Source organism: Oryx dammah, unplaced genomic scaffold (genome assembly GCF_014754425.2).
Source record: "Oryx dammah isolate SB20612 unplaced genomic scaffold, SCBI_Odam_1.1 HiC_scaffold_22, whole genome shotgun sequence".
Classification (NCBI taxonomy): domain Eukaryota; kingdom Metazoa; phylum Chordata; class Mammalia; order Artiodactyla; family Bovidae; genus Oryx; species Oryx dammah.
This window is the reverse complement of record NW_024070206.1, coordinates 27,149,497-27,162,533: the sequence shown is the minus strand read 5'-3', so window position 1 is coordinate 27,162,533 and position 13,037 is coordinate 27,149,497. Positions and strand designations below refer to the sequence as shown.

Here is a 13,037-nt window from a genome sequence, read left to right as displayed (position 1 = left end):
GAATCTGGAAAAATGATAGAACAAAAGGAAAAGAGGAAAATATGTGAAAGGAGACCGGGACAAACAGCAGGAGGGAGTAGGAAAAGAAAACTAGTGACTTTGAGTTGATTGCTCTACCACAATTGAGGAAGTCTAACTCTAGACAAGGAAGTCAAGAAACACCTGGAGTAACAGGCAAATTTGGCCTTGGAATGCGGAATGAAGCAGGGCAAAGGCTAATAGAGTTTTACAAGAGAACGCACTGATCATAGCAAACACCCTCTTCCAACAACACAAGAGAAGACTCTACACATGGACATCACCAGATGGTCAACACCAAAATCAGACTGATTATATTCTTTGCAGCCAAAGATGGAGAAGCTCTATACAGACAACAAAAACAAGACCAGGAGCTGACTGTGGCTCAGATCATGAACTCCTTATTACCAAATTCAGACTCAAATTGAAGAAAGTAGGGAAAACTGCTAGACCATTCAGGTATGACCTAAATCAAATCCCTTATGATTATACAGTGGAAGTGAGAAATAGATTTAAGGGCCTAGAGCTGATAGAGTGCCTGATGAACTATGGATGGAGGTTTGCAAAAAAGCAAATGACTGTCTGGGGAGGCCTTACAAATAACTGAAGAGAAGCGAAGAGCAAAGGAGGAAAGGAAAGACATAAGCATCTGAATGCAGAGTTCCAAAGAATAGCAAGGAGAGATACGAAAGCCTTCCTCAGTGATCAATGCAAAGAAATAGAGGAAAACAACAGAATGGGAAAGACTAGAGATCTCCTCAAGAAAATTAGAGATACCAAGGGAACATTTCATGCAAAGATGGGCTCAATAAAGGACAGGAATAGTATGGACCTAACAGAAGTAGAAGATATTAAGAAGAGGTGGCAAGAATACACAGAACTGTACAAAAAAGATCTTCATGACCAACATAATCACGATGGTGTGATCACTCACCTAGAGCCAGACATCCTGGAATGTGAAGTCAAGTGGGCCTTAGAAAGCATCACTATGAACAAAGCTAGTGGAGGTGATGGAATTCCAGTTAAGCTATTTCAAATCCTGAAAGATGATGCTGTCAAAGTGCTGCACTCAATATGCCAGCAAATTTGGAAAACTCAGCAGTGGCCACAGGACTGGAAAAGGTCAGTTTTCATTCCAATCCCAAAGAAAGGCAATGCCAAAGAATGCTCAAACTACCACACAATTGCACTCATCTCACATGCTATCAAAGTAATGCTCAAAATTCTCCAAGCCAGGCTTCAGCAATACGTGAACCGTGAACTTCCAGATGTTCAAGCTGGTTTTAGAAAAGGCAGAGGAACCAGAGATGAAACTGCCAACATCCACTGGATCATCAAAAAAGCAAGAGAGTTCCAGAAACACATCTATTTCTGCTTTATTGACTATGCCAAAGCCTTTGACTGTGTGGATCACAATAAACTGTGGAAAATTCAGAAAGAGATGGGAATACCAGACCACCTGACCTGCCTCTTGAGAAACCTATATGCAGGTCAGGAAGCAACAGTTAGAACTGGACATGAAACAACAGACTGGTTCCAAATAGGAAAAGGAGTACATCAAGGCTGTATATTGTCACCTTGCTTATTTGACTTATATGCAGAGTACATCATGAGAAACGCTGGGCTGGAAGAAGCACAAGCTGGAATGAAGACTGCCAGGAGAAATATCAATAACCTCAGATATGCAGATGATACCGTCCTTATGGCAGAAAGTGAAGAGGAACTAAAAAGCCTCTTGATGAGAGTGAAAGAGGAGAGTGAAAAAGTTGGCTTAAAGCTCAACATTCAGAAAACGAATTCATGGCATCTGGTCCCATCACTTCATGGCAGATAGATGGGGCAACAGTGCAAACAGTGTCAGACTTTATTTTTGGGGGCTCCAAAATCACTGCAGATGGTGACTGCAGCCATGAAATTAAAAGACGCTTACTCCTCGGAAGGAACGTTATGACCAACCTAGATAGCATATTGAAAAGCAGAGACATTACTTTGCCAACAAGGGTACATCTACTCAAGGCTATGGTTTTTCCAGTGGTCATGTATGGATGTGAGAGTTGGACTGTGAAGAAAGCTGATCGCTGAAGAATTGATGCTTTTGAACTGTGGTGTTGGAGAAGATTCTTGAGAGTCCCTTGGACTGCAAGGAGATCCAACCAGTCCATCCTAAAGGAGATCAGTCCTGGGTGTTCTTTGGAAGGAATGATGCTAAAGCTGAAACTCCAGTACTTTGGCCACCTCATGCGAAGAGCTGACTCACTGGAAAAGACTCTGATGCTGGGAGGGATTGGGGGCAGGAGGAGAAGGGGACGACAGAGGATGAGATGGCTGGATGGCATCACTGACTCGATGGACATGAGTTTGAATGAACTCTGGGAGTTGGTGATGGACAGGTAGGCCTGGCGTGCTGCGATTCATGGGGTCACAAAGAGTCGGACACGACTGAGCAACTGAACTGAACTGAACTGAACTCTAGACAAGGAGCCCTGAGACACTGCTGTAGAAAGCAAGGTGTGCATGTGTGCCAAGTTGCTTCAGTCATGTCCAACCCTTTGTGACTCCATCGACTGGAGCCTGCCAGGGATTTTTCAGGCAAGAATACTGGAGTGGGTTACCGTGCCCTCCTCCAGGGGATCTTCCTGAACCAGGGATCAAATCTGCATCTCTTTATTTCTCCTGCATTGGCAGAGCAGTTCTTTATCATTAGTACCACCTGGGAAGCCCAGGGAGAAGGATGCATAGACGACCGGAATGGCCACCCAGACCAATTACTCCGAATCTCGAGGTGAGACCCAGAAATCAATCAGAGTTTTTAAAACTCCTCAGGTGACTTCAGTGTGCAAACACATTTGAAAATCACTTGTGATCTTTCACCTGTGCCAAGCCAGAAGCCAAATCTGACTGACTGTTTTTGTGCAAGAGCTAAGAATGGTTATTATATTTTTCAGTGGTTGGAAAAGAAGGATTATTTCACAACATGTGAAAAGTATATGAAACTCAAATTTCAATGTCTATATATATTTTATTGAAACACAGCCATGTCCAGTATTAACATGGTTGTGACTGAGATTTTAGGGCCACCAGAACCCATTTGCTTTGTGGCCCTTTATAGAAAAAGTTTGCCTGAAATACCCCTCCAATAGTAAGTTAAATACTCAACTAGGGGACGGGGAGCCAGGGAATTGCAAATTTTTAATAGACCCGAATATAATTTCAAAAAAGAAAAAGAAAACCACTCTTATGATGGATTTTCCTGATGTTTTACCTCCAAGAAAGATGCACATTGAACTAACAACAGTATGCTTTGTCCCATTCTCAAATTCTCTATCCATATTTATCCATTCTCAAGATAAATATGTGAACAGAAGAAAAGAAAGAAGATATTTTCATGGTTTTCCAAGATAAAGGGGTTAGACACACTGGTTTATATGTTTCTTCTCCATAGTTAAAAAGTCCACAATTAGAAATAGGATGTCTTGTGATATAATCACTGTTTTGTTTTTCCTCATTTTAGAATGCTGCTTTTATTTTATTTTTTTGCATTGTCCTTCTTTTTTTTTTATTAATTTATTTTTAATTTTTACTTTACAATTCTGTATTGGTTTTGGCATAGATTGACATGAATCCACCACAGGTGTACATGCGTTCCCAAACATGAACCCCCCTCCCACCCCTCTCCCCACAACATCTCTCTGGGTCATCCCCACGCGTCAGCCCCAAGCGTGTCATATCCTGCATCAGACATAGACTGGCATTTCGATTCTTACATGTTATTATACATGTTTCAATGCCATTCTCCCAAATCATCACACCCTCTCCCTCTCCCTCTGAGTCCAAAAGTCCGCTATACACATCTGTGTCTTTTTTGCTGTCCTGCATACAGGGTCATCATTGCCATCTTCCTAAATTCCATATATATGTGTTAGTATACTGTATTGGTGTTTTTCTTTCTGGCTCACTTCACTCTGTATAATCGGCTCCAGTTTCATCCATCTCATCAGAACTGATTCAAATGTATTCTTTTTAATGGCTGAGTAATACTCCATTGTGTATATGTACCACAGCTTTCTTATCCATTCATCTACTGATGGACATCTAGGTTGTTTCCATGTCCTGGCTATTATAAACAGTGCTGCGATGAACATTGGGGTACATGTGTTTCTTTCAATTCTGGTTTCCTCTGTGTGTATGCCCAACAGTGGGATTGCTGGGTCATAAGGCATTTCTATTTGCAATTTTTTAAGGAATCTCCACACTGTTCTCCATAGTGGCTGTACTAGTTTGCATTCCCACCAACAGTGTAGGAGGGTTCCCTTCTCTCCACACCCTCTCCAGCATTTATTGCTTGCAGATTTTTGGATCGCAGACATTCTGACTGGTGTGAAGTGGTACCTCATTGTGGTTTTGATTTGCATTTCTCTAATAATGAGTGATGTTGAGCATCTTTTCATGTGTTTGTTAGCCATCCATATGTCTTCTTTGGAGAAATGTCTATTTAGTTCTTTGGCCCATTTTTTTATTGGGTCGTTTATTTTTCTGGAATTGAGCTGCAGGAGTTGCTTGTATATTTTTGAGATTAGTTGTTTGTCAGTTGCTTCATTTGCTATTATTTTCTCCCATAGAATGCTGCTTTTAAATTATTTGGGCAAAATTGGACCGAAAACTCCTTTGAAGGCAGCTGCAACTTTTTCAGTTGGTTGGAATACCTTTGCTTGCTCGGAGTCACTGGAGAAACCACTGAACTGGCTGCTTTTTAATTATTATTTGACAACTTGTCTCCAGTCTTCCGTGAATAAGTAAGTCATTTTAAACACCTAGTGTCTCCAAATTTTTTGGAGTAAGTGCCACAGTAAAATGTTTTAAAGGACAATACTGCTAATGTATATATATATTTGTTATATGCACTATTATGTTATATACTGTAACAAATTAATCTTTCTATTGTCAATATGTACAAAAATAAAAAGGTTTTATGTATAAGCTAAAAATATAGATAAGAGCTCTGATGTTTTCTTTCTGTACCACGATGTACCTTGTACAACCTCTAGTCTCTCTGCCCCATTTTGAAGATCACCATTTCATCACTGTTCCAAATTATTCTAAAAGAATAAAAACAATAGTATTGAATGTGTTGCCTAACTATGGGCTATTTCCCTGGATTTTCTACTTGTCGCTAATCTTATTAGTACCTAATTCCCCCCTGGGTAGTAACTAATGTGTTAAGTATTTTCAGAGCTAAATAATATGTTTTTTAAAGCTTGTGTTATGAACACAGTATGTTTTAGAGGCTTAGGAGCATGCCCCTAAAATAAGGATATTCTCAGCCCCCACAATTCTTAACATTACCAAAATATTATCTGTGAATTAGTTTTTTTCTGAAATTGTTTCAGTTCAGTTCAGTTCAGTTCAATTGCTCAGTCGTGTCCAACTCTTTGAACCCCATCAATCACAGCACTCCAGGCCTCCCTGTCCATCACCAACTCCTGGAGTTCACTCAAACTCATGTCCATCAAGTCGGTGATGCCATCCAACCATCTCATCCTCTGTCGTCCCCTTCTGAAATTGTTTAGTTATCTTCTAACAGTTAAACAGTATGACAACAAAGAACATGGGATGTTTCTGTTTATTTTTTGATGACTGTTACTGTGCATTTTAAAGTGAATTGACAACTTTAAATAAAAAGTAAATTTGCACATAACTTAATTGAAAACCACTGTTACCCTGAAAGTTGACATGAGACACTGTCAACTTTTTGGGGAGTTCCCAGGTAGTCTAGTGGTTAGGATTCTGTCTAGTGGCACAGCCCAATTTTTTTTTTTAATGAAAGAACAATGTACATACCTTAATTAAAAATTACTTTATTTAAAAAATACTTAACCTATCCTTTTTTTAAATTAAAAAAAAATTTAAAGAACAACCTCTTTGTTACATCACAGATGTTGACTATAAAATATTGCTAGAAATACTACAGAATCATATTTTTATTCATGGTCACTGAAATGGAGGACAGTAGCAAGAAAAGTGAAGAGAAAGATTTGGATTAAAATATGGGTTATATAAGAAAAATGACCAACATTTAAAAATAGGTACACAAAAATATAAATCCTAATTTTCAGTACACCAATTTAAAGAGTACAGTAAATCTTCAGTCAATTTACCCAGTTGAAAGCTTCTGGCTTCAGTGGGAGCCTTTTTGGCCAAACTGGCTTCATAGCATCAGTGTGTAGGTACAGTTTGTTATGAAACAACACTTTTGTTTATTATTGCGCAACTGGTCACTTCTTCCGTAATTAAGAAAAAAGTACCTTTAAAAAAATGTCTTCAGGTGCTTCATATACTGTATGGTATCACTTATGTGTGGAATCTAAAAAATACAACAAATAGTGAATAAAACAAAAAAGAAGCAGACTTACAGATAGAGAACAAACTAATGGTTACCAGTGGAGAGAGGGATAGAGGGAAGGGCAATACAGGGGTAGGGGATTTTTTAAAAGATGCAGGAGACACAGGAGACGTGGGTTCAGTCCCTGGGTCCAGAAGATCCCCTGGAGAGGGAAATGGCAATCCACTCCAGTACTTTTTCCTCAAAAAAATCTCATAGGCAGAAGAGCCTGCAGGCTACAGTCCAAAGGGTTGCAAAGAGTTGGGACATAACTGAGCCCACACAGTATTATATATAATGAAATCATATGTATGAAACTTGTCAAAATGGTAAAGCCCTATAGAATTTAAAGATTCATTCAATAAAAGAAATAATCTTTAAAAAGAGTCTTCAGAACAATTACCAATATATTCCTGCTATGTCTGATTAAGTAAATATTAGTATTTTGTTGTTGTTTATTGTTATTTAGTTGCTAAGCTGTGTCCAATTCTTTGCAACCCCCTGGATTCCTCTGTCCATGGGATTTCCCAGGCAAGAACACGGGAGTGGGTTGCCATGTCCTCCTCCAGGGCATCTTCCCGACCCAGGGATCAAACCCATGTCTCCTGCACTGGCAGGCAGATTGTTTACCACTGAGCCACCAGGGAAGGTCAATAAATATTTTACTGAGTAACAACTTTATGTCCTGTGCTAAATTACTTCTTATTAGGTGTGTTTGAGATGGGAATGACCTTAATTTTTTTATTTTTGAAATTTTGTTTCCAGGCACCGGCATATGTTTGTAAAACAAATTGACATGGATCACGTCATGAAGGTAGGAGAGAAACTTTATGTAGTACTTTTATTTCCTCTTTTGATTCCAAGAACATATATAGTTGTCTTCTGTTTTTCAGGCTAAATCCATAAGAGAATTTGATAAGCGATTCACTTCTGTCATGTTCGGCTACCGGACAATTGATGACTATTACACTGATGCCAGTCCAAATCGGAGACTGAAGTCAGTAGGGATTCCGGTGTTGTGTCTGAATTCTGTGGATGATGTTTTTTCACCCAGTCATGGTAAATTAACATCTTTGTATACATTTTGACATGAATTAACTGTTTACAAATAATGTTCTTTGTGGGAAAATACAATAATAAACAAAATGTCACTCATATACTGTTTTCCACTGTGATAAACAGAAAAAAAAATAGCTTGATACTCATAATTTAGTATCTAAATGCTTCAGATCACTTTAAACATTTTTATATACTCTTCTCTACTCTACTGTGAGAGCCTCAGAACAAATTATGGCTCTCAGTATTTTGCTTGTATTCATTCGTACAACCTCTCTTTCTTATCAAATATGTGTTCTTTGGACAGGCTGTTACAATATCTTTACCTCAAGAGTACATTGACATAGTTGGCCTTTTCTTCCTGAGGTTCTTATACAGAAAGCTTTGTAAACGGGAATATTACTCCCCTTTTAAACTTAGAAGAGAGCTTGAGACTTTATTAATAAGATGTCCTTGGATAACTCAATGAATGTAGCACATTCAGACAATAAAGTCATATCCAAAGGGAAAGAGTTTGTTTTACCCCTGGATACTGTATAGAAGAAATTTATGCCCAAGTTAACTTCCTCACTCTCTTAATTCAAGATATACAGAATTTTGTAACAAGAATATACGTGCCTGTGTTCATACATTAAAGCAATGTAAGATGCCTATCAGTAATCATACCTATCTTAAGGATAAATAGATTTGACCTCTAATTTTTTTCTAATGAAACTTCACAAAGCTTCTTATAAAACTTTTTCTTATTTCTCCCGTAAATACTTTAAAAACATTTCCCCCAAGTACTTTATCAAAATAAACTATTCTGAGTACAAACACAGCACATATGTATTGCCAAAATTTCATAAAATCCCCAAAATTTTAAAAAAATGTCACTTTACCATCTCTCTACGGGATATCATTGTGTGATTTATGATTAAATCAAAGTAGTTTTAGATGGCTGGAACTCTTGGCCTTTGACCACAAATCAGAAAATTAAACTGTGAACTTTTTTTTTGGCCACGTTGTGCAGCCTTGTGGGAATTTAGGTCCCCAAACAGCAATTGCACCTGGGCCCTTGGCAGTGAGCACGTGGAGTCCTAACCACTGGACTACCAGGAAATTCCCTAAACTGTGAACTTTAATATCAGTTGAAAATCATGGAGATTGTTTAGCCTATTTTCATTGGATTAAGGAAGTCTAGTATTTCTCCATCTGTTTTTATATTTCACAGGCCCTTCTTCCACCAACAAAAATTTCCCAGCATTTAACTTGTTTTGACCTTGGTTGAAGTTTAGACTCATTATTTCTTACTCTTTCCCAAGCCACACTGAATATAGTGGACAATTGTCTGCATTCTGAGAGCACAGGCAGCCAACATCTTTCACATGCCTCCCATGGCCCAGCCTTTTGTTCTGCTGACATGACTGTAACTATCAGTGTGTTAGAAATTCCTGAGTGTATCCAGAATGTGAAAGTGGGGCTCTTAATAATTCCATCAGAGACAAATGAAGCACTTTAAATCTAAGCCCTTAATGTAAGATGAAAAAGGAAAAGCAAAAATAGTATCAAGTCATTTCATCTGCCCCTCCCCTTAAGTTCTCACATCTGATCCCAAGATAGATGTTCTGTTTTAGGTGTAGCTGGCCGGATAAGGATCTGAGTTCAGGACCCATTTAGGACAAGGACTTGGCTTCCTAGGCCTTGATCTAGGGTCTCTAGGTTTATTCTTCAAAGAATGTAGTGAAAGGTCAGGTTAGAGTATCACCTAAACAGGCAGTTGGAGTCCTGCGGCAGCCCTTTCTTGAACTGGTTTCAGTTGTTCTACAGTAAAATTACCTTCCGTTCCATTGAATGGTGTGGAGTAGGGAGAGCTTAACTATAAATAAAAATTCAGAGAAGAAAAAATATAATCACCAATGTTTTACCACCCAAAGATAAACACTATTACCTCTGGGGAGTATTTTATGCCATTGTTTTTTTGCTATCTATATATGTTTTTATAAATTGTATCTATAATTTTGGATTCTTAACACAGCCACCAATTGGCCTCAGGAATCTAACTTCATGTAAAGTTAACCAAAGTCATACATAGTGAATTTATAACTCTCACAAAGGTAATAAGATTTGTTTTTTTTTTTTTCCCTTGGTGTAACACCTAAGTGGGAATCTTATAGCATAATGGAAGTATTCACTATTTCTTGAATTATTTAATTTCTCAAAAGAAGACTAGGCCTGTACTTTTATTATAACTAATTGATTGATTCTTCCAAAAATGATGATCCAGTGCATGAACGTGAACATGAACTGTTAGCAGAATATGGGTGGTTGATATAAATTAGATTTATTTGATTAGCCATACTCATTATGAATATTTAATGGTATTTTGGTTTAAAATGATTAGAAATGATAAAGTTGCACACTTTTCCTAACAACAGTTAATATATATTTTTCTCTCTCCTTCCCCTCTCTTATCCACCCTCCCGCTCGACCATCCCCCATTTTTCATCAAGCTATTCCAATAGAAACTGCTAAGCAAAACCCTAATGTTGCTTTGGTCCTTACTTCTTACGGAGGCCATATTGGTTTTCTGGAGGGAATCTGGCCAAGGCAGTCCACCTACATGGACCGAGTCTTCAAGCAGTTTGTGCAGGCCATGATTGAACACGGACATGAACTCTCAAGCATGTAGTTCTTCAGGTGCACTTTGTCTGAACTACTATATATAAAGGCAGCTCAGCTTAGTGCACAACTCTTGACTACTGTATATAAAGCAAATAAGCCAGCAGGTGGTGACGAGGTCCAGAATGATGTGCAAAAACTACTTTTTTTGGAGAAACAGGCAACTTTGTTGCAAGAAATAAAATATAGATTTAGATGGTAATTTAGGTAGATTTTATTTTTACTATGCCTTACCAACTATGACCTTAAATAAAGTAGTACAAACATGGAATTGCACTTAACCAAAACTATGGTGTATGTAAAAAGATTTTAATTCCTCAGGGTTTTAATTTAGGCATTTTTTTAGATTACTTATTTTAGGTGATTTATCCTACTTTAATAATTGTAATAGGACTTTGGTTATTTGAATGTAAGTTATAAGTTGGCACATTCCTAAGGGTATTTATACCTAATGATAGTAACATGAAAACTGAACATAAAATACAACGTGCTAAATCTTTTATGTATCTTAACTTTGAAAAGCAAATGCAACAATGTTAGACTGACTTTACATGCTCTTTTACTCTGATAATATTAAATTAAGGCTGACTTATGTTTTATAATGATTATAGTTCACAATTATTTTTTAAATAGTATATGTGCATACATGTGTATCATTATATGAAATAAATTCTACCATTTTAAATTCTTTGTGAGTTTTTATCCACCGAAAAGTAATCCCGAGAATGTAATTTATGATCATTTCATAAGTGTGCTAGTAACAAATATTAAAACTGTTTTGTTTCACTGATTCCATAATACTGGGCTCCCACCATTTCTTCCAATTAAAAGTACTTTCAGCTACAGGAAACCCATCTGACACTGATTTGGGAATAATTATATTTAATTATCTTCCATGACAAGAAGTCTCCAGGTAAGCAGGGCAGGGCTGATACAGATATTCATCAGTGTCATCAAAAAAACAGGCTCTTTCTGATGCCATATCCCTGGCAGTCAGGATAGCTAGTTATCTCCTAGACACAAGATATAAAATGAACTCTAAAATTCATATGTAGGCAAATGACTGTGATACACTCAAGCTACCAGACCTTAATGTTGGGCTTCCCAGGTGGCACTAGTGGTAAAGAACCTGCCTGCCAATGCAGGAGACGTAAGAGATACAGGTTCAATCCCTGGGTGGGGAAGTTCTTCTCCTGGAGGAGGGCATCCAACCCACTCCACTATTCTTGCGTGAAGAATCCTATGGACAGAGGAGCCTGGCAGGCTTTAGTCCATAGGGTCGCAAAGAGTTGGACACGACTGAAGAGACTTAGCACGCAGACACAGGATGGCAGCTCACACATCACATTTGTATTCTGAGAAGAAAAAGGCAGAAGGAGTGGGGCCAGACACATTAAAATACAAGAGAGACCATGTTGAGGAATCTATCCTATAGAAAAGCCAGCTCAGGTATGTAAAGATATAGACTTGCTGCAGCTTTGGACATTCAGGATAACCTATTTCGTAAGGGAATGGGCAAATTATGACACATCCACATGGTAGAGCCATCAAAAATAATGAGGTGGCCCTATATGTAATAATTTATAAAGATATTTCTGATAGGTTATTTAATCTAAAACAATTTGACTCATATATATAGGGTCACATTATGAAAAAATGCAAACTTTGTGGCCAGTCCAATATAAACAAAAATAAAATATAGCTCTCCATGCATGCGATAGTGTGTGTTTTTGTGTGTTAATCATAATGAAATGAGCATTTTTAAGTGCTGATGTGGAGGGTCACATTCTCCCCAGAATCTCCACACTCTTAATATGCTCTGAGAAAGAAAGGCTGTAGTTTATTTCTGCATCCCAAGCACTTAGCATATTGCCTGGAACAGAGCAGATCAACAATAGCTGAATAACAGAGGTTTTATAAGAATGAAAATACTACTGTGTAAGCCATATCTCTGATTTGAAAAGTTAATTTGAAGTATACCCTAAAATTCTTTCTAGCCGTCTCCTCAGTTTCTATTGGTTATTATCATCATTAAACATTTATTCAAAGCCTCACAGAGCATTGTTTTAGAAATAGGGATACAGAGGATACACTGGCTTTCTTTTTCTTTCATTTTTGACACTGTCCTACACTACACATTTTGTTACATCTTGAACCCAGTGCTAACACATATATTTTGTGACAGATCCTCCCCAGCTGGTCCCCAAAAAGGCACCTTCTGCCTGGTGTCTTTTGAGCCAGTAGATCAAGACCAAGCGTGGTTCAGTTTGCTTCCAAAGAAAAGTTTTAGTCTTTGATCAGAGAGCCAAGAAATGCAGGTCTGCCCTGAGAGGAGGGGTTTTTGCAACCTCATTCCAAATCAGAACATCTATTAAAGCAGTGTCTGTTTCCCCTGCACACTTCAGTGCTAAAATGGCAATAAAAAATCTCACTGTTGCTCTGAATGAGGTAAGCACCTTGCTTCTTGGAACTTAATTTGGTGTCAGTGAGGCCAAGGTCAGGTGATAAAGAATACTTAGGAAATATGCTATTTTAACTACAGTTCTAACTTAAAAGAGTCTTTCAGTCCTAACCTTTTCTACAAACAGGCCAACATATACAATAGAAGCTGGTGTTTCTTGTCCTAAAATGTTATATTATCTTGTCCTAATGATGTATTGTTGATATCAATATTGATACCTAAAGAGGTAAAAATTGTTGTATATTTGATTTTATTCTGTTAAATTTTATTTCTAAATATTTATATATTTAGAATATACAATATTTATATATTTTATTTCTTGAACATTTATATATTCAAGGCCTTGTGATAAAAAAGTTTTCACTTTGTCACATGCATTATCAAGCTGTGAATTATTCAACCGTGCTGTTTATCTCTGTTCTAAAATTAAGAGAAGCTTCTTCCAGTTCTATCCTTCAACCA

The 13,037-nt window shown here is 37.6% G+C and overlaps 1 protein-coding gene across 1 annotated transcript in view; it reads left to right on the top strand.

Moving 5' to 3' along the window:
* Nucleotides 1-10,799, top strand: part of ABHD3 (abhydrolase domain containing 3, phospholipase) — a 59,624-nt gene extending 48,825 nt beyond the window's left edge. Inside the window, exons 6-9 of the mRNA XM_040264716.1 lie at nucleotides 4,638-4,811; nucleotides 7,163-7,211; nucleotides 7,291-7,456; nucleotides 9,946-10,799. Coding sequence (XP_040120650.1) covers nucleotides 4,638-4,811; nucleotides 7,163-7,211; nucleotides 7,291-7,456; nucleotides 9,946-10,124 — 568 coding nt within the window. The 3' untranslated portion in view covers nucleotides 10,125-10,799. The remainder of the gene's footprint in view (nucleotides 1-4,637; nucleotides 4,812-7,162; nucleotides 7,212-7,290; nucleotides 7,457-9,945) is intronic.
* The last annotated feature ends 2,238 nt before the right edge of the window (nucleotides 10,800-13,037 follow it).